This window comes from Eptatretus burgeri, chromosome 5 (assembly GCF_056783735.1).
Source record: "Eptatretus burgeri isolate ZD-2024b chromosome 5, Ebu_testis_v1, whole genome shotgun sequence".
NCBI lineage: Eukaryota > Metazoa > Chordata > Myxini > Myxiniformes > Myxinidae > Eptatretus > Eptatretus burgeri.
In genome coordinates, this window is record NC_140965.1 from 1991191 (window position 1) to 2013480 (window position 22290).

The 22290-nt window shown below is 43.8% G+C and overlaps 1 protein-coding gene across 5 annotated transcripts in view; it reads left to right on the plus strand.

Annotated features, from left to right (window-relative positions):
• LOC147025695 (xanthine dehydrogenase/oxidase-like) overlaps positions 1-22290 on the plus strand; it is a 400539-nt gene that overhangs the window by 324581 nt on the left and 53668 nt on the right. For 3 of the 5 annotated variants that reach the window (XM_085880369.1, XM_085880370.1, XM_085880372.1), the window contains one exon: positions 327-392. In XM_085880369.1, coding sequence (XP_085736495.1) covers positions 327-392 — 66 coding nt within the window. Of the gene's footprint in view, positions 1-296; positions 393-21130; positions 21287-22290 lie in introns of those variants that run through there. The other 2 variants (XM_085880373.1, XR_015057977.1) reach the window with 2 other exon arrangements.

Genomic DNA, 22290 nt, shown 5'->3' on the forward strand with positions numbered 1-22290 from the left:
AGTTTGTGGATGTTATGGATCCCATGATGTCTTTCATGAAGAGTACTCGAGTTATCACCAGTATTACAGAAATAACAAATTTCTGGCCAATGCACCGACTGTCAAATAGCAGGGTTGGCCATGTGGTTCTTGAAAGACTTGGGCCAAAAACTTTTCCTCGCAGACACCACGATAACGTGGGAACAATTGTGGTGGTGAAATAAGTAAGGCTGTTCCAGCCTAAACAGCAAGTAAAATCTAATGTGGTATCTTTGTGAGGTTAAACGACTTATATTTGATTGTTTTTTATTCCTCAGATGCAATGATTCAGTTGTTGTACCCAACAGGCACTGAGTACACACATTGTGATGGATGTTGGCCGCAGTATTAATCCAGCTCTGGACATTGGGCAGGTGAGAGGTGCCCCCTTCCCCTCAGGCTTACCTCCTCCAAAACCCCCCTACTCACTCCCCCATCCTCCTTGCTCCCCCATTCTCCTCGCTCCCACTCATCTTCCCGGATTGTATAGTGATGTTTGGTGAGGTGTCGCTCTCCCTACACCTCCCAACCCCCCACGCCTTCCTCGCTCTTCCCACCTTCCTCAGCTCTCCCCCTTCCTCGCTCTTCCCCCTTACTAAACCCCTGCTAACTCCCCACCCTTCCTTGCTGCCTCCTCGCTCCTTCATTCCTCCCTCCCCTTCCCTCCCTCCTCCCTCCACTTTCCCTCCCTCCTCCCTCTCTCCCCCTTCCTCCACTCTCTCCCACCTCCCTCCTTTCTCGCCTCTCTTCTCTCCTTCCTCTCTCCCCACTCACTCCTCTTTTTCTCCCTCTCCCTCCTCTTTCTCCCTCTCCCTCCTCTCTTTTTCCCCCTCTCTCCTCTCTTTCTCCTCCTCCCTCATCTCTTTCTCCACCTCGCCCCTTTCTTTCTCCCTTCCCTCCTTTCTTTCTCCCCCTTCATCCTCTCTCCCAACTATTTCGTCTCTCCTTCCCTTAATATTCCCGTCAGCAAAACAACAGGTTGTATTTGCTCATTTTAGAAGATGCCAAATTCCGAATGGGGTAATTTAATTTGAAGTAGTTTTCTGCGTATTGTTAAGCAACTCAAAAAGTTTGTTACAGCAGATCATTGATGCCATTGCAAGTGTCAACACAAGCATGCTCGAGCGAACCTGGCGAGAGCTAGAATAATGTCTTGAAATTCTCCAGATAAAGACAGGCGCCAATGTCGAAGTGGAATCCTACTATTAATTTGCAATTAGTCACTGGCTTTGACATCAATACAAATTTTTATTACAGACCTGAGACATCGAAAAGCTACCTATCTCGAACAAAAAGTTTCAAATGGAGCACCTCACTGCTATAAGAACATTTAAATTGCATCAGATGTGAAATGTTGCTTGCTTGCTCAATGAAAGAAGACAGCATTTGCAATTTTGCCAACTTCATCCCTTTTCCTTAATGGTGGGCTCGGGATCCGAAGATCCTGAGTTAAAATCCCACTCGGTTGTTGAATTAATACCAGGTGGTGTTGACTCTGCCTGTCATCCTTCCGACGGTCAGCAAAATGAGTGCCAGCTTGCTGGTATCCTGTGTCGGAGTGACGACCCGTCCAGGATTGTGCCCAATAGCCAAGGAGATTTCTTAGGCAGCACCAACGCTCTGCACAGCATATGGGCCCAATGGATACATGGATAGGTCAAAAGGTCAACAAAGGCCCAAATGTCATCATCGGCCAAATATCTAACATTCTTCATTTTCATCTGATTGATTTGACATTTGAAGAGGATTTGCAGATTTGGTCATTTAATTTAACCACCAATTCTCTTTAAGGTCAAATTTGTTTTCTGGATTTCACAAGTATCATGCTATGCATGACATCTTTCTTATTACTTACGAAATCTAAAGATTCATCATTCATAAAGAAGTCATCTGTTTGTGTGTTTGTTACTTACGAAATCGTAAGTATATTGATGACTTCCGTCCTCTGTTTGTGTGTTTGTTTGTTTGTGTTTGTGTGTTTGTTTGTTTGTAGGCACGATAACTCGAGAACGGAAGAAGCGACCAATGTCAAATTACACCACTTGATTCAGGAGGGGGATAGCTAGCGCTGATTAGATTTTGGTCAAAATCGGTCAAAGGTCAAGGTCACAGTGAGGTCAAACATAATTCCGTAAATTCATGTGGAGAAATGGAGTATTTTTGCTTCGGTCGACATTACGAGTTCGTTTTAACTTTGATTTTAATTTTGTCATTGGTTTTTGCGATCGCTTAGGACGCTCAACACTCGGTTGTCGAAATTCTGTTAAAAATCGGATGTTTTGGAGACGTTTTAAGATTGTATAAAAAATATTTCACTCACCGTGTCACGGCTCGTCACGTGGTGCAGCGCGCTCGAGCAGACGCGGCGTTGAGTCACGTAAAGGTTTTACGTGTGCGCGCTGACGGTGTTTTCGATAAAGATGGTGTTTAAAAGTCATTTTTTATCCCAATAAAAGTTATCGTCGCATGCCTGACTCGCTAAGCCGTCGGATTATGTAAAGATTGTTAGTGGATGGCCGAATATTACGGTTTTGTGACTTTGATAAAATAATATTAAATAATTGCGTGTAGAAATGGAGATTTTTGCTTTGGTCGACGTTACGAGTTCGTTTTAACTCGGATCGCAATTCTGTTTTCACTTTACGTAACGGTTAAGTATGCTTAACACTCGGTTGTCGAAATTCTGGTAAAAATCGGATGTTTTATGAGATTTATGTCGGGTGTCGTGTCTGAGGCTTAACGGAAGATTATGCTAATGAGGGGGATTGTAACACACGGCATTACGCGCTCGTTTTAAAGTCAATTTCAATCCTGTTTTCACTTTTGGTAATGGCTAAGTATGCTTAATACTCGGTTGTCGAAATTCTGGTAAAAATCGGATGTTTTATGAGATTTATGTCGGGTGTCGTGTCTGAGGCTTAACTGAAGATTATGCTAATGAGGGGGATTGTAACATATGGCATTGCGCGCTCGTTTTAAAGTCAATTTCAATCCTGTTTTCACTTTTGGTAATGGCTAAGTATACTTCATACTCGGTTGTCGAAATGAGAGGTTTGGTACAGAATCATCGTAGAAACTTCTGGTTTGCGTCGCTACCTTCTCAAGAGACAGCTTTTATTAGACAAGGTCAGACGTCAAGTTGACGATTTCGTAAGTACCAGTCTATGACTGCTTGTTTGTGTGTTTGTGTGTTTGTTTGTCGGCACGATAACTCGAGAACGGAAGAAGCTACCAATGTCAAATTAGACCACGTGATTCAGGAGGGTGATTGCTAGCGCTGATTAGATTTTGGTCAAAATCGGTCAAAGGTCAAGGTCACAGTGAGGTCAAACATTCGATTTTTGATGGTTTGGTACAGAATCATCGTAGAAACTTCTGGTTTGCGTCGCTACCTTCTCTAGAGACAGCTTTTATGAGACAAGGTCAGAGGTCAAGTTGACGATTTCGTAAGTACCAGTCTATGACTGCTTGTTTGTTTGTTTGTTTTTGTGCACAGGATATATCAAAAAGTTGTGGATGGATTATGACGAAACTTGGTGGACATGTTGGGTGTGTGACAAGAAAGAATTTATTCATTTTTGGTGAAAATCCAAATCCGGATCCGGATCCGATAATGTTTTTTAAGTGATTCTTCATCTTTGAGAGATAGGGTTAAACCGATATATCGCACAGTATCTCAAAAGGCGATGGATGGTGTTGACTAAAACGTACTCACAGGTTATTTTAATCTTTTATATAAGAGTTGAATCACTTGAAATATACATATGGAGGGAGGCACTCCGACAATTCTGGAATTTTCTCAAGTGCTCAACAACTGTTCCTTTTTGTATGCTGATGCAAACAGTAAAGCAATGAGACAATTTCAGTGAGACAAGATAAGAACTGCTTGTGGAGCAAAATTCGAAAGCACAAACATCTTTCTCAACATCGAATAATGAAAAACACAGCTGCTTGTGAGTGGTAAATGACGACTTCAGCACTTTTTAGAATACGGACACTTATAGGAGCGAAAATACATTTATTTTTAAATATAAAGTAAACCAGAATATAGAAGCTATTTAATCATATAACTTAATCGTTCTTGTCAATTTGATTGATAAATATATCATCGTTTATTTATAGAACACAAATAAAATGAATATTCCCATCAAGTTCTTCTCAATTATAGCATGTGGAGAAGAAATTCCTTGGTCCTCCTGTACATTTGAAATATTTATTTCACAAACAAACATAAACAAAATACAAACAAACAAATACATATGGAGTTATGTTAAGAAAGTAACACAGCCTTCCAGATTCTGAAATACATGGAGAAATTGAGTTCTTTTTGTTGTGCTCAGTGAGACGTAGCTCTTTTTCATTTCCAAACGCTGGCGCTAGTTTGTCAGGTCTTGGTATTCCCAGGTGGAGATCATTTTCAACCTTCGTGCAGCAGCCAGTTTGACTTGGTGAAGGATTGTAGCATATATTTCAAACCCGGATGTGTAGATTCTCTCTGGCACAGAATGACAGAATGACATCAAGACTGCAGCCCTTTTGGTACTTTGATGGATTTCTTTGGAATGTCAGTTAAAAGTCAGTCTGCTTATAAAAAGCTGGGGAAATATATATCATCTTGAAGCAATCAGAACTTAATGAATACATCTGGACATTTCCTTTGACCAACATTCCAGTTGAGCTGCAAAAATATCCACTATCTAGCTTGCTGATGCCATGCACCTATCATTTCATTAAAATCCCTTGGTAAGCAGGATCGATTTAAATGATAGGCAATTTAAAGTTTTAGTTGAAAGGTCAGCCTGTTTTCAACATCTTTACTAGACAGGTAAATCATCTTTCAATACAGAGATAAGATATGATGTTGTGAAAATTAAAATGATTGTGTAAATTGATTGTGTAAATAAAAATTTTAATGTCAGGTCAGGTTCGATCTGTGACCTGCTACAGGTACCATGTAAACCTGTACTAACCTGTTCCATGGTTGGGTTGTCGGCGACTAAACCGTCTCCCTCACCAGGTTTTCTGGTGAGGGGGGTGTTTGGATATGGACACCCAGCAGGATTAAAAACAAAACCTGTCAAAGGGCGGAGGAGCTCCTTGTGAGCCAACGGCCATCCATATCTAGTGCCCAACTGTGTCTGCGGACGTCCTCCTGCAGTTGGGTCACTTCTTATTAGGAGGTTGGTGGCAGGATTTGCACTCCGGCCAACGTAAAACCCTTCATTCCGCAAAACGCAAAAACGCAAAAAAATCTGAAAACCCACTCCGTGGGAGTACCTCCTGTGCAGCTTCCCTTCGCAGGGCAGCTCACCGGATGACGGGATTGGGGCAAAGCCTTCGGGACCCCCAATCTTTGATGACAGGAGGGAAACCACGGGTAACATCCCTGGGTCAGATTGCGGGAGAGTGTGTCGGAGTGGTGCTGAGGTGTCGTCCACCAGACGGCGGTCTCCTTGGGTTAACCTGAGGCGGTCCCTTCGGGTGGGTGCCTGGAATGTCCTATCCCTAAGAGAGGATGATCACCTGTCTCTGTTATCATCTGAGCTCAAGCGTTTGGACATCGGAATTGCAGCTCTCTCTGAGGTTCGGAGACCGGATTGCGGCGAGATAATGGTGGGTGGTTACACCTACTATTGGTCTGGTCGCTCTGATGGTTACCATACCCAAGGAGTTGCTGTAGCTGTGTCCAATAAGCTGACCCCAATGATAATTGAGGTAACACCGGTCAACGAGCGTATTATGAGATTAAGGATTCGTCACTCCTTAGGTGTCATTTCCCTGGTCTCTGTCTATGCTCCGACTGAGGCGAGTGATCTCACCGTGAAGGATGCATTCTACGCCACACTCGAGTCTGTGGTTGATCAGTGCCCCAGACGAGATACACTTCTAGTCTTGGGGGATTTCAATGCATCGACTGGAACTGATAGGGATGGTTATGAGGTGTGTGTTGGTCCCCTTGGGTCAGGAACTATGAACCAGAATAGCACTAAGTTCCTTGACTTTGCAAGAAGTCATGGACTTAGGGTGGCTGGTTCATGGTTTCAGCGCCCACAAGCTCATCGCTGGACTTGGTATTCCAACGCTGGCGGTGTGGCAAAGGAGATTGACCATGTCCTCATTGACGGTCGTTGGAGGATGATCCAGAACTGCAGGGTCTACCGGAGTGCTCAATTCCTCAATACTGACCACAGGCTTGTTGTAGCAACTCTAAAGCTGCACCTTAAATCCTGGAGAATGGTACCATCCCAGCCTAGGCTGGATGTTGCCAAGCTCAGGGATGAGAGAGTAGCTGAGGAGTTTGCGAACAGGCTGAATGGACACTTGGGGGGTCTGGGTGCTTTGGGGGGTCCTGAAGAGTTGTGGAGCGCCTTCAAGACCACCGTCCTTGATGTTGCCGGTGGATGTCTTGGAGCTCACCGCAGGGCAAAGAAGAATTTTGTCTCTCAAGGGACACTGGATACCATTGACCAGAGTCGCAGGGCCAGGCTGAATGGCAGAGCTGAGCTGTTCAGGGAGCTGAGGCTTAAAACTGTACGTGCACTGAGGGTGGACAAGGAGGCCTATGTGCGAGGAATCTGTGAGGGGGTAGAGCATCACCTGTGGACAGGTGATTCTCGTCCCGCTTACAGGGGAATTCGCCCATTACGTTCATCCAAGCCCATCCCTCGGAGCACTGCAGTTCGAGCAGAGAGTGCTCGGCTCTTGACAGAGGAGTCTGAAGTGAAGGCCCGCTGGGCCGGTTACTTTGAGCGGTGTACCAGGCTGATCCCCCAACTGTCGAGTTGGACGTCAAGGGTGTTACAATCCCTGTTGCTGACCCTCGAATCAACTGTGGTCCACCTACGCTTGTGGAAACACGGGCTGTGGTGAACCAGTTGAAACGGGGCAAAGCTCCAGGGATCTGTGGCATCCATGCCGAACTTCTCAAGGCTGGTGGAAATGCTGCACTCGTGTCATTGCATGCAGTTTTGTGCTCTGCCTGGAACACAGGAATCATCCCAACTGACTGGAAGAGGGGCCTTGTTGTCCCTCTCTGGAAAGGGAAGGGTGATCGCCAAGACTGCAACAACTACCGAGGGGTGACGCTGCTCTCAGTGCCGGGCAAGGTCATTGCTCGGATAATTCTTGAGAGGGTTCGCCACCATCTGCTTGAGCATCAGCGTCCAGAGCAGTCAGGCTTTACACCAAAGAGGTCAACGATTGACCGTATCCTTGCCCTTCGTGTCCTTACCGAATGCAGACGAGAGTTTCAGCAGGGGCTGCTTGCAGCCTATGTTGATTTCTGTAAAGCGTTCGATTCAGTGAATCGGGATGTCCTCTGGAGGATTCTTGGTCTTCGTGGGGTGCCACCAAAACTGATCGATCTGATGTCTGAACTCTACTCTGGTACTGAGAGTGCTGTGAAGTGTGGTGGTACCATCTCTGACTTATTTCCAGTTGTTACTGGAGTTCGTCAGGGATGTGTACTTGCCCCCACACTTTTCAGCACTTGTATGGACTGGATTCTAGGGAGGATGTCGGAGAGATCAAGTTGCGGTGCATCGTTTGGGAATGTCAAGATCTCGGACCTTGATTTTGCAGATGATGCAGTCATCTTTGCGGAGACTTTAGACATCCTCTTGGGGGCCCTCAAGGTGCTGAATGAGGAGTCGGAGCCGCTGGGATTACGGGTTTCTTGGGTCAAAACTAAGATCCAGGCTTTCGGTGACATCTTGGATGCTGCTGTCCTGTCTGTGTCTGTTTGTGGTGAGGATGTTGAGATCGTGGAGAGATTCACTTACCTTGGCAGTGATATTCATGTCTCTGCTGGCTGCGAGTCAGAGGTCAATAGACATCTGGGTCGGGCCTGGGGAGTCATGGATTCACTGGATCATGGTGTGTGGCGCTGCCGGTACCTGTGCGGGAGGATGAAAGTCCGAGTCTTCAGGTCCTTGGTACTTCCAGTCTTGCTCTATAGGTGCGAGACTTGGACTCTGACCAAGGATCTGAGATGGAGACTTAATTCCTTTGGTACCAGGTGTCTTCGGAGAATCCTTGGCTATCGCTGGTCGGATTTTGTGTCCAACGAGCGGTTGCTGAGAGAGACTCGGATGAGATTTGTTACCTGCATAGTCCGCGAGCGTCAGTTGCGGCTGTATGAACATGTGGCTCGTTTTCCTGACTCTGATCCTGCTCACCAGATTCTCTCAGCGAGGGAGTCTCATGAGTGGAGGAGGCCAGTGGGCCGACCACGTGCCTCATGGTTGCAGCAGGTTGACCATCATCTCAAGGAGATGGGGATGGGCCTGGCATCTGCCTGGGGGATGGCCAGACGGAGGCCCCTGGAGTACCGGCGTAAAGTGGACGCAGCGACGCGCTGTTCTGGCACATGCTCCCATACCTGACCTGACAAGCTTGCTGATGCCATGTACCTATCATTTCATTAAAGTCCCTTGGTAAGCAGGATCGATTTAAATGATAGGCAATTTAAAGTTTTAGTTGAAAGGTCAGCCTGTTTTCAACATCTTTACTAGACAGGTAAATCATCTTTCAATACAGAGATAAGATATGATTGTGTAAATTAAAATTAAAATTGATACATGTTCAAGCATATAGCATCATACCATATTTGAGTACATTTTCCATTACAGATTTATAACAATACATTAATTTTAATATCAAGTTTAATTGACATTTTATTGTTGTTTTTATCACCCTCAAACCCATTATGCTAATTTTGGAGAAATTGCATCGACACATATCACATGGGTTTTAATCAATATTGTGATGTGGGCAGAATGTTTTCATTTTATCACATTAGTTGCAACCTAAAATTTTTCAGCTGAGAAGTCCAAAAAATGCTTTAAGAGTACAGAAAAGGCCGTGACTAATTCCCTTACATGTTTTCACATTCCACATAGCTTCTTATTAAAATAAAAAACCCAACTTCTTCAACAAGCAGAAATTCTTACTGATTTATATTTCATTAAAACAGAATGCAAAAACTTTCAAATGTGCATTAATTGCTGTTCGATATTACAAGCTTCACATTTTGCATTGCGAAAGCCCCACAAGTCGCCTCTCAAACAGAGATGAGGAGAAGATGACATCTTATCTTGCAAAACCATGCATTTTGCAAGAACACCCAGGCTTCACAGCTTGACAACATGTTTCAGACCTTTAGTCAATTCAATTAATATACTTCATTTGAACATTATCTATTTGAACTGCTTACAATTTCAAAAAAATTTTCGAAATACTTTTTGATTTGAAAACCACTTCCACATTTCCCCTTTTTTTCCTTATCAAGGGCAATATGCGGCATATGAAATGCCAAAGTTTTCAAATTCAAAGTTTTCATAATTTTCAAAATCAGGCGAGTTTTCAAATGAAATTGAATTTGGGATTAATTTTACCTGTTTCCAGAGCTTTCACCATCCTCAAGGTCAGATTTTGATTAGTCGGTCCACTAGACAAATCTGGGAGCAAAGGGTATTTATGCAACTTTGCCTGTCTTCGGTTTTCCTTGCAAGACAGATCTTGGCAGAATAGCCATCTTCAACATACCCCAGTGTTATTCGATGATAACTTGCTCTTATGCCCATCAATCTTCCTGAGTAATGGCTCCTTCTGGTCTCAAGAGGGATATCAGGTCAGGTATGGGAGCATGTGTCGGAGCAGGGCATATGAAGTGTCCACTTTCCGCCAGTACTCCAGCGCCAGTACTGAGAGAACCTGGTGAGCATGATCAGCATTAGGAAAATGAGCCACATGTCTGTACAGCTGCAGCTGATGCTCATGGACTATGTAGGTAATAAATCTCATTTGAGTCTCTCAGCAACCGCTCATTGGACACAAAGTCCTAACAGCGATGGCCAAGGATTCTCCGAAGAGACCTGGAAGCAAAGGAATTAAGTCACAGTCTCAGACCCCTTGTCAGAGTCCAAGCCTCACATCCATAGATCAAGACTGGAAGCACCAAGGAACTGAAGATTCAGACTTTCGTTCTCCTGCACAGGTACCGGCAGCATCACACCCCATGAACCAGTGAATCCATGACTCCCCAGGCTCACATCCAGCAGAGACATGAATATCACTGCCAAGGTAAGTAAATCTCTCCGTGACCTCAACATCCTCCCAACAAACAGGTACAGACAAGATGGCAGCATCCAATATGTCATTGAAAGCCTGGATCTTTGTTTTGACCAAGGAAACCCTTGGTCCCAGTGGCTCCGACTCCTCATTCAGCACCTCGAGGGCCCCCCAAATAATGTCTGGAGTCTCCGCAACAATGACTGCATCATCCGCGAAATCAAGGTCAGAGATCTTGATATTGCCAACTGATGCACCGCAGCTTGATCTCTCTGACATCCTCCCTAGAATCCAGTCCATACAAGTGCTGAATAGTGTGGGAGCCAGTACACACCCCTGATGAACTCCAGTTACAACTGGAAATAAGTCAGAAATGGTATCACCACATCTCACAGCATTTTTAGTTTCAAAGTATAGTTCAGACACTGGATTCTCCGAAGCACAGCCCAAACCTAACCGAAACTTACCCGAACCTTAACGTTAACCCATAACAACTCAGACATCAGATTGACAAGTTTTGGTGGCACCCCACGAAGACCAAGATTCCTCCAGAGGATATCCTGATTCAATGAATCGAATGCTTTGCCGAGATCAACATACGCCATAAGCAGCCCCTGCCAAAACTCTCGCCTGCATTCAGTGAGGACCCGAAGAGCAAGGATACGGTCAATCGTTGACCTCTTTGTTGTAAAGCCTGACTGCTCTGGATGCTGGTGCTCAAGCAGATTGTGACGAATCCTATCAAGAATTACCCAAGCAAAGACCTTGCTCAGCACTGAGAGCAGCGTCACCCCTCGGGAGTTGCTGCAGTCCTGGAGATCACCTTTCCCTTTCCAGAGAGGGACAACATGGCCCCTCTTTCCAGTCAGTTGTGATGATGCCTGTGTTCCAGGCAGAGCAGAGAACTACGTGCAATAATGTGAGTACAGCAGTTCCACCAGCCTTGAGGATATCAGCATGGATGCCACAGATCCCAGGAGCTTTACCCCATTTCAATTGGTTCACCATAGCCAGTGTTTCCACAATCAAAGATGGATCACAGTTGATTAGAGGGTCAGCAATGTGGATGGTAACATCCCTGACATCCAACTTGACAGCTGGTGGATCAGCCTGGTGTAGCCGCTCAAAGTAACCGGCCCAGCCGGCCTTCACTTCGGACTCCTCTGTCAAGATCCCACCACCCTCCACTCTAACTGTAATACACCAAGAGACAGGCTTGGAGGAATGCAATGCGTGAATTTCCCTGTAAGCAGGATGAGAATCGCTTGACCACAGGCAATGCTCTACCCCCTTACAGATTTCTCACACATAGACCTCTTTGTCCATCCTGAGCACACGCACAGTTTTACGCCTCAGCTCTCTGAACAGCTCAGCTCTGCTACTCGGCCTGGCGCTGCGACTCTGGTCAATGGTATCCAGTGTCCCTTGAGAGACAAAATTCTTCTTCGCCGTCTTCAGGATTCCCCAAAGCACCCCAGACTCCCCAAATCTCCACTCAGCCTGTTCGCAAACTCCTCAGCTACCCTCTTATCCTTGAGCTTGCCAACATCCAGCCAAGACAAGGAATCCAGGATGGTACCATTCTCCCGTATTTGAGCTGCGACTTCAGAGTTGCTACAACAAGCCTGTGGTTGGTATTGAGGAACTGAGCACTCTGGTAGACCCTGTAGTTCTGGACCATCCTCCAGCGACCATAAACGAGCACATGGTCAGTCTCCTTTGCCACACCATCAGCATTGGAATACCAAGTCGAGTGATTAGTCTGTGGGTGCTGAAGCCATGAACGAACCACCCAAAGTCAACAACTTCTTGCAAAATCAAGGAACTTAGTGCTATTCTGGTTCACAGTCCCAGACCCTTGGGAACCAACACATATCTCATTACCATAACGACGGTTCCAGTCGATGCATTGAAATGCCCCAAGACTAGAATATTATCTCACCTGGGGCACTGATCAACCAGACTCAAGCATGACATAGAATGTGTCCTTCACGGTGAGATCACTCGCCTTAGTCGGAGCATATACAGAGACCAGAGAAATGACACCCAAGGAGTGATGAATCCTTAGTCTCATTATATGCTCGTTGACCAGTGTTTCCTCAATTACCATTGGAATCAGCTCATTGGACACAGCTACAGCAACTCCTTGGACAAGGTAAGCATCCGAGTGACCGGACCAATAGTAGGTGTGACCACCCACCATGATCTCATCGCAATCCAGTCTCCGAACCTCAGAATGCTGTAATACCGATGTCCAAACGTGCCGTATGGTGGACGCACCTCAGCACCACCCTGACACACACTAATGCAATCTGCCCTGGGATGTTTACCCCATGGTTTTCCTCCTATCATCAAAGAGTGGTGGTCCCAAAGGCTTTGCCCCAGTGATCCCGTCATCCAGTGATCTGCCCTGCGGAGGGCAGCTGCACAGGAGGTACTCCCACGGAGTGGGTTTTCAGATTTCTTTGTGGTACGTTTTGTGGAATGAAGGGTTTTACGGTGGTCGTAGTGCAAATACTGCCACCAACCTCCTGTATAAAAGTGACCCAACTGCAGGAGGATGTCTGCAGACACCGTTGGGCACTAGATATGGATGGCCATTGGCTCACAAGGAGCTAATCCGCCCTTTGACAGGTTTTGTTTTTAATCCTGCTGGGTGTCCATTTGCAATCACCCTCATCAGGAAACCTGGTAGGGGAGATGGTTTAGTCGCCGAAAACCTGACCATGAAACGGGTCAGTATAAATCTTTTCAATCTATTCTGTGGCAGAAAAGGTGATTTGTCGGAAATATGGATTTGGGGTATCACATATTCCAAATAACAGGACCTTGTCCATCCAAAGGTCAACCATGGATATGCCCGATGTCCACATATGAAATATGTATTATTTAAGGCTGCTTGGGGTTCTGTGAGGTTATTCCCTTGTGTGTGTATATATATATATATATATATATATATATATATATATATATATATATATATATATATATATATATATATATATATATATATATATATATATATATATATATATATATGTCTATCCTTACCCTATGGTTAGTCCTTTAATTACCACCCTTTCTTTAAGATGTTCAGCATAATGTTGACATGTTGAGTTACCCAAATAACGTCCATCACCTTTCCAACGAACTAGACAAACGATTCCTATTTCTTTATTCCTAACTTCAAAATGTGGTGGGTATACCTCCAATCCATTCATACTGCTTAATTGGATTGCTTTTTCTTCATACCGAGGGTAGTACCATCTCTTGTAATTTGCACACTCACATCCCGCTTTTTTCCATTTACCTGTTGTCTCTGCCTTTCTCCTTCTTATTTCCATGGTTGTCTCTTTTTTACTCTACTTAAAGTCAGGTTATCTTGTCGATGTACCAAAAATCTGCACATATCTTCCTTTTGAAATGGAACTGCCAAGAGGGGCAACGCATGCTTGGATGAGTGAGGAAGTTGTGAACAAACCCAATACTTACTCTTGTTCATGCTGTCAGCATCCTGTAAAGATATTGCTGAGAAAGTTTTCAGTGGATAGTCTTCAGCAGTAGGCAAGAGAGAAGCAGGGTTCAGCGGCGGACATCATTGAATTGTGATATGAGTCGCAGCTATTGACACATGTTTATATGTGGTAGCTCCTGAAGCTGATAAATGCTGTGTTCTTGCTCTTAATAGGACATTGGCAACGGCATGTGGCACCTGAAGGATTAACATTATGCCTAAAACAAGAGATTCTGCAGTTTGTACTGCATAGGAGGCTGTTGCTACTGCCCTCAAATATGGTGGAAATCCTAAAGCCACGGGGTCTAGCTTTATGCTATCGTAGGCAACGGGACGCATCTTATCTCCATGTATCTGTGTGAGTATCACTTGAGCAAAGCCATGCGTTTCTTGGGAGAACAGAGAGAAAGGCTTGCTGTAATCTGGAAATCTGAATGTGAGAGCTGTGAAAAGGGTGCGTTTATGCACTACAAATGCTTCTGCTTCTGATATCCAAACTAAAGCGTCTGGCAACTCACAGAACTAATATCCAACAGTGGGCGAGACAAAAAGAGCATAGTCAATGATGCACTCTCTACAGTGGCCTGTTGCTCCCAGAAAAGACTTCATTTGTTTCACGGTAGTTGGTTTTCGTAGTGCCGGTATTGCGGCTGCACATTCTGGAGAAAGGAGCCTAATATTTTTTTTTATGTTAAGATGTGCCCAAGATATTTAACTTCCTCCTGGCAAAACTGCAGTTTATCTTTTTAAGCTTTGTGTCCTTTGCTCCATGCAGTCAACAAAACCACAGTGTCCTGTACACACACTTCTTCTGAAGGAAAACACACGAGCAAGTCATCTACGTACTGTATCAGTGTGGAACCTCTGCGAAAAATGATATCACTTTAGTCTTCTTGGAGTGCCCGGGAAAACAAAGTCGGACTTTCCATGTGTCCTTGACGAAGTTCCATCCACGTACGCTGTTTTCCTTGATGCGCAAATGCAAAAATAAATTGGTAATCTGGGTGAATTGGAACGGAAAAGAAAGCAGAGCAAAGATTTCCAACTGGGTAACACTTTGTATCACTCGGAATGCTGGACAGTATGGTGACAGGGTTTGGAACTATTGGATACGCAGGTATGATGCAGTCATTTACAGCCCTTAAGTCTTGTGCAAAACGTGATATCATCTTTCCTGGTTTCTTTGCAGGTAAGTTTGGTGTATACAACTAGGGGTTGTAATTGGAACAATAATTCCCTGTTTCAGCAAAAACGGAATAACAGTGGCTATAGCAGCTTCCATCTCTTGTCGTAGTTGGTATTGAGGCTTACGAGGCCATGGTTTAGACATGTCTATCGTAATTTTGACTGGTCGCATACTCTTAATTTGTCCTCATCATTTGAATGCGTTCTCCACAGACAGTTCGGAACCTGATCTATTCATCAAGAGAGACATTCATGGCAGCTGCATGTAGGATGTCAATCACCATTAAGGTGAAAAAAGTTGTCTCACTCTTTCTTTCCCATCAAAATCCATCAGAGCCTGTTTGCCAGTGCTGGGCATCATGAAAGGTTCCTAAAGCTGTTGCCTGCGAGGCTGTCTTCATCAGAGTGATCATTGGACCTATATCCTTGGCTCGATATCCCTCACCCACAGCCAAAGTAACGTGTAGTGTTATCTCAGGTGGTTGATTAAATAGTTCCAATTGTTCTTTTGGCAGGTGTACCTCCATATCTGTTCCCTGTTGTCCTATCCACAATGATCTCAACATTACGTCATGCATTTGTTGTCGGTGTGGAGATGTTTTCTCTGCACAACCTGCATCATCACTCCTTGCATCATGGTATGCTGTACAGTGCAGATGAGGTTTCCACTGTGAAAGGTCTATTTGGTTATGAATTATCCAGTCCTGCACTTGAGACATACAATCTGTCAAATTTGCAAAACGAACATTCAAAGTACTAGAATGACAATCATCATCCAAATTCCACCAATACACAAGGGCGTCATTGGTTGTCTGCAGCAAATTCAAAACAGTTTCACATGATGACTGCGGCATTTCTAAATAAACTCCATCAGGAGAACACTTCACTGTGCAATTTAGACTGCATAACAAATCTCTGCCCAATAAGTTCACCAGACTATCTGCTGCTTACAAAAATGCATGCTGTCCAGACAATGGTCCCAATTCCACACGTAATTCTTTAGTTATAGTTGATTTGGGATTCCTGATACTCCAATTACATTCAAACATGTTTGTGACAGCGGAACATTCAGAAAGTCACTTTGCTTAATTGTTGAGCGAGTGGCACTTGTATTTATTAGGAAGGGGATTTCTTGTCCTGCTGCCTTCATTGTGAGGGTTGGTTCGTCAGAAGTTTTACAAGTTAATCGTGGTAATGCTGATGATGTTTCGCCCAGGCGCTCTGTTCTTGTTGTTGTGAGAATGGTTCTTGCATGGTCCATGCAGCCTGATTTTGGGGCCATGGGTTATAATTTGGGTTTTGGATTTGCCGTTGTACTGGCACACCTTTGTTTGGACACTGATTCGCCCAATGTCCAGCTTGGCTGCACACATGGCATGCATTCCTGCCCACACAAGGTCTGTTGCTAAATCCTCGGCCACGGCTTGCTCACATATTTGTTTGCATACCTCTCTCTTAGTTGCGGTATCCTCTACATCCTTCTCCTTGCATTGCACTTACTTGCTATTGCATTTAACTTAGTGATAGCTTCAACACTCTGCGTCAATTTTGAAGCGGTGTCGGCTCCTTTTTGTTCCATCTGTCGATAGCAATGGGAAAGTGTTGGGAAAAGGGCCACTGTATCTTTCGTCTCCCAATCTATGCATAGTTTCTTTACATCAGACTAGAATTTCACAATTAGCCCATTTACAAAAGTGGTGAAAGGGGCATTTCTAATTTGGCCTCCTTCAGACCCGAGTGCTTTTTAAACACTGCTTGCAATCTTTCTAAATAGTCCACCGGGTCCTAACCTATTTTTTGTTTACTTGCCTGCATTTTGCCCCAATCAATTCTCATGGGCGCAATTTCAAGTACAAGTGCAAGCAGTGTGTATTTTTGCTTTTAATGCTTCTGGTTCCATTTCCAGTCCTACTTCAGGTTCTGGCCATTGGGCTCTATTTTAATTGCGCTAACAGCCCTTCGGGTATAACCATCTCCAATAGGACGTTCATATCAATCTATGTTGGTTTATGACATTGCACGATGATCGACAATTATTTGTGAAATTTGTGTGGGTCATCTCAAATGGAGGGCATAGTTTTTGCAATTTCCTTTAATTTGGACAGTGAACATGGTCAGTACATGTATGCCGATTCAGCCTCCTGTCCCAGGAATTCTCTTTGCAGCATCTATTTCACACTTTCATCACTAAAATTACATACAATGCATGGGCTTCGTCCTTTGGCGTGAGTCTTAGACCAAGTACTCGACAAGTGTAACACTTGATCCGGTCAGTGTGAAAAAAAATTTCGCTGCAATTGTTGGTCTGATTCACACGAAATTTTGACCAAAGGTGTGCCTCCTCCTGTAGGAATTTGTAATGCGAAAGATAATGTCATTGGTCACATGGTCTGTCAGCCATATTGTGTCAAAGGGAAGAAGAAAAAAAACAAGAGTTGGCTCACACCAAGTCCTTCTCAAGACTATGCAGGGTATGTTTTTCATGAATACCATCTAGTGACGTATATCTTATCACTCAAATATCTTAACTCCTCTTATACTTTATCTTATATCTTCACACTTATGTATATCTAACTCTTTAATATTTTGATGCTTATATCCAGAGTATGGTGTCACTCCCATTTTCTAAAATGTATATTTTATCATGAAAAGCCCCCAATGCCTTTTCATTTACTTCTTCTGTGTATAGTTGATGTTTACAACTTCTTATCATATTCATTTTCAATACTCTTCTTTCTTAAGAGCCAAACAGTTGTAATAATGCTGAAAGTCTATTGTCCCTTTGATTACATTTTTCTCTCTCCCCTTCAACTTCTTATTACATTTAGAAGCACCATCCTTTGAAGAAAAGTATTTATTAACATAGAGCTTTGCTTGCAATCTGACAAATTCACTCATTATTTTTCCACCCAATTCATATTTAAACTGTCTGATAACCTTTTTTTTTCCCTTGTTTAGAGAACAGACTACTCGGTTTGTAATTGATTGTATCATAAATATTGATGTCTTGCATCATATCCTCAAAAGCATCTTCCAAATTGATTTTCAAAATATGACTGTCTGCATCCATAAAAAGTAGATTAACTCCATCATATTTCTTCCTGAGGTTGTTACCTCCACCACCGAAGGTGAAGGAAGTTATGTTTTCACCCCTTTCTGTCTGTTTGTCTGTCTGTTTGTGTGCAGGATTTCTGAAATAGTTGTGGACAGGTTCAGTGTGTGACAAGGACGAACTAATTAGATTTTGGTGAAGATCCGGATCTGAATCGGACTACTAGAATTTCTAAAGTGATTCTTCACCATTGAGAGATTGGGCTAAACCGATATATAGCACGATATCTCAAAAAGTTGTGGACGGATTCGGATGAAACTTGGTGGACCGGTTCGGTGTGTGCAAGGACGAATTGTTTCGATGTTGGTGAAGATCCGAATCCAAATGTGGATACGAGAATTATTTGATTTTTAAAGTGATTCTTCACCATTGAGAGATTGGGCCAACATCGATATAGTACTGGATGGCATATTTATATAATGTAATGGGCCCGATATGTTCTCATTGAACAGGGATTATAGGGCAAAGGTATGCGCTCTACCGAGTGCCTTTCGAGTTATAGAAGTCGTCATACATTCACAATTTTGAGGAGTCAGGAATTGATGTTCTGAAATAAATGGGTTTATCCATTTCAATGCTGCTCTCTCCATGAATATGAATAGCACAATAGTTTTCAGAAAACACCTTCACTCTTTGAAAACTGGGTTTATTAATTAATCTCGATGCCTGTTTCCAAGATGTAGGAAGTTTTATGTTTTGTTGATTGCTTACATTTTCCATAGTCTTTCCACAGTGTTGTTCATTACTTTGTAAAAGTCCTTCTCAAAATCTATTTTTACTTCTGTTCTCTTTCCCTTATTGAAATCAATATAGGTCTTTAACCAATAACTTTGTCTAAACCTTAAAATTCCATGAATTTTCTTTACTCTCAACCCAGCAGATAAATATTGTCTCAAATTCCTTTGATGTATAACATAATTGTCTTTATCATATAACGTCGTGAGTAATTTTTCTGTTGGTTTGCCTGAAGTGAGAAATGATTGTTGATAACAGCTGAGCCATTCTTTTAACAGCTGGACTTACCTTATCAGGAGAATATGGTCGGTCATTGTGTTTGTTGTGGAGTTCTTCTAGATATTTCAAATCAACCCAAAACAATACCCAACTTCTGCTTTGTCTAATTCCTTTTGAGAAGAGATAACGATGTTTTCTAAAACTCTTTCATAATGTTTCTCTTCAACCCATTTGAGTTTTCCATGTGGTAAATATTGAGACATTGCCTGAGGATTGAGACATAGCCCATCCATACAAATTGTTGTCATTATAATACATCAAGTAAGAACTATCTTTTGGAGCATCATCGTGAGGAAGATATTTGTTGTTTGCTTTAGCATATCTATTAGAACAGACTTGATATTCCACCTCATTTGGCCTTCTCTATCATCAAAAGCATATCTATATCACCAATTAATTCCAACTGTTGTTTTGTCATCTTTAGAAGAGCATTCCAAGCTAATCCTGGAGCTGTGTAATAAGGAGTGGGGACTAATCCATATGAATATTTATCATGATAGACTGCTCTGAAAGCCTCAAACATATCAGCCAATAAGAGCACATCAGTCTTGAGACACAAATCTTGACATTCCCCAATATTTTTTTTGTTTCAAACTTCTTCCAAACATTTCCAGCTTTGGTATATTCTTTATCAGTTATATGAGTTTTATTCAACTTGGTGAAGAAACTTTTTAGAAAGAGGGCCAGGCTTAATGCAGAGCTGAGCTGTTCAGGGAGTTGAGGCATAAAACTGTACATGCAATGAGGAAACCAAGGCTTTTAGGATCATTGCTATCTCCCGCAATGAAGATGAGTCTGGGTGTCTCACTCTCTGACCAGAGGCAAGTCGGTGGTCTTTCTGTCTTCGACTGTCTCCTCTCTGGTCTTGTGCCCCCCCCCATGCTTTGTCTGTGATCTTTCCCCCCCTATATTTCCTCCGGACACTCAAAATCCGCCAAAAACCCCCTTCTGGTAAAACTAGCAAAATCACGAATCACTGCTCACCATCACTCTTTCATTCCTCTTTTATCCCACCTTTGGAATGAACTCCCACACACTCTTCAATCCCACTTCTCCCTCCAGGTCTTCAAAAGAGCTGCTCACAAACCTCTCATATCTTCCCCCATCCAAAACTTTTATCTTTACGACCCCCGTTAATCCAACGAAAACACACCTCCTTCATATTCCCTGTTTTCCTTCCTGAAAGTCCCTGTAGTACCATCTTGTTTACCCCGTCCACCCCGCCCCATCCCTCTCCCTTTCACAGATATCCGATTGTCTTTGTTCCCCACTATTTTGTGCTTCCCTGTCCCGCCCCTTTTGTCTCCTCCTTTGTTATGTGTCTGTGTATTCGCTCTAACACGAGCCTTGACTTGGTAGCCAAAAAATACTTTCTTTGGAGGGGAGCTTTGTTTCTTTGAACCTCTCAAACGAGTCCATATAATCAGAGGGATATACAACTTTTTGTGACAAGAGTTCAATTTCTTCCTGATATGAGAAATTAGTTTGAAGATCGAAATTTTTTTGTTATTTGATACCAATTTAGATAATGGACTTGACATATGAAAGAATGTCAGTGCAGGTGAGATGAGATCTTTGACTTGCTGCAGGTACCATGAAAACCTGGACTAACCTGTTTCATGGTCGGATTATCGGCGACTAAACCATCTCCCCCACCAGGTTTCTTGGTGAGGAGGGTGTATGGAAATGGACACCCAGCAGGATTAATAACAAAACCTGTCAAAGGGCGGAGGAGCTACTTGAGCCAACGGCCATCCATATCTCGTACCCAACTGTGTCTGCAGACTTCCTGCAGTTGGGTTACTCTTTTTTTTGGAGGTTGGTGGCAGGATTTGCATTCCAGCCATCGTAAAACACTTCCTTCTGCAAAACCCATAAACGCAAAGAAACCTGAAAACCCATGCCGCGGGAGTACCTCCTGTGCTGCTACCCTTTGCAGAGCAGCTCACTGGATAACAGGATTTGGCCAAAGCCTCTGGGAACCCTGTTCTTTGATGACAGAAGGAAAAGCACGGGGTAACCTTCCTGGGTCAGATTGCGGTGGTGTGTGGTCGGGTGATGCTGAGGTGTCGTCCACCACACAGCGGTCTCTGGTTAACCTAAGGTGGTCCCTACGGGTGGGTGCCTGGAATTTCCTATCCCAAAGAGAGGATGAGCACCTGTTGATGTTATCATCTAAGCTCATTTGAACATCGGTTTTGCAACATTTGTTGCAGGTTTGGAGACCGGGTGATTCCACCAACTGTTGGTCTGGTTGCTCTGATGGTTACCATGCCCAAGGAGTTGCCGCTGTGTCCACTAAGCTGACTCCCATGATAACTGAGGTAACACCGGATAACGAGTGTATTATGAGATGAAAGATTCGTCACACCTTGGGTGTCATTTCCGTGGTCTCTGTACATGCTCCGACTTCAGTGAGTGATCTCACCGTGAAGGACGCATTCCTTGCAGTGCTCAAAACCTGGTTGATCAGTGCCCCAGGCAGGATGTTCTTCTGTTCTTGGGGGATTTCAATATATCAACTGACACTGACAGAGATGGTTATGACACATGGGTTGGTTATGAGACATGGGTCTGGAACTGTGAACCAGAATAGCACTAAGTTACTTGACTTTACAAGAAGTTGTGGTCATCGGGTGGCTGGTTCATGGTTTCAGTGCCCACAGGCTCATCGCTGGACTTGGTATTCCAATGCTGGTGATGTGGCAAAATAAATTGACAATGTGCTTGTTGATGGTCACTGGTGGATGATGCAGAACTGCAGGGTCTACCAGAGTGCTCATTTCCTCAATGCTGACCACATGCTTGTTGTCGCAACTCTGAAGTTTCAGCTTAAATCTGAGAGAATGGAACCATCACAGCCTAGGCTGGATGTTGGCAAGCTCAAGGATGAGAGGGAAGCTGAGGAGGTTGTCATCAGGTTCAGTGCAGATTTTGGTGGTTTTGGGAATGCTGAAGAGTTGTGGAGTGCCTTCAAGACTTCCATCTTTGATGTTGCCAGTGGATGACTTTGAATTCACTGTATGGCAAAGAAGAATTTTGTATCCCAAATAACACAATACCATTGACCAGGGACGCAGGGCCAGGCTTAAAGCAGAGCTGAGATTTTCAGGGAGTTGAGGCATAAAACTACACATTCAATGAGGGTGGACAAGGAGGCCGATGTATGCGGAATCTGTAGAGACATGGAGCATCACCTGTGGTCAAGTGCTTCTCGTTCTGCTTGCAGAGAAATTGGTGGGTTACGTTCCTCCAAGCCTTTCTCTCGGTGTACTGCAGTTATAGCGGAGGGAGGTGGACTTTTGACAGAGGAGTCCAAAGTGAAGACCCCCTGGACCTGTTACTTTGAGCGGCTGTGCCAGGCTGACCCACCAGC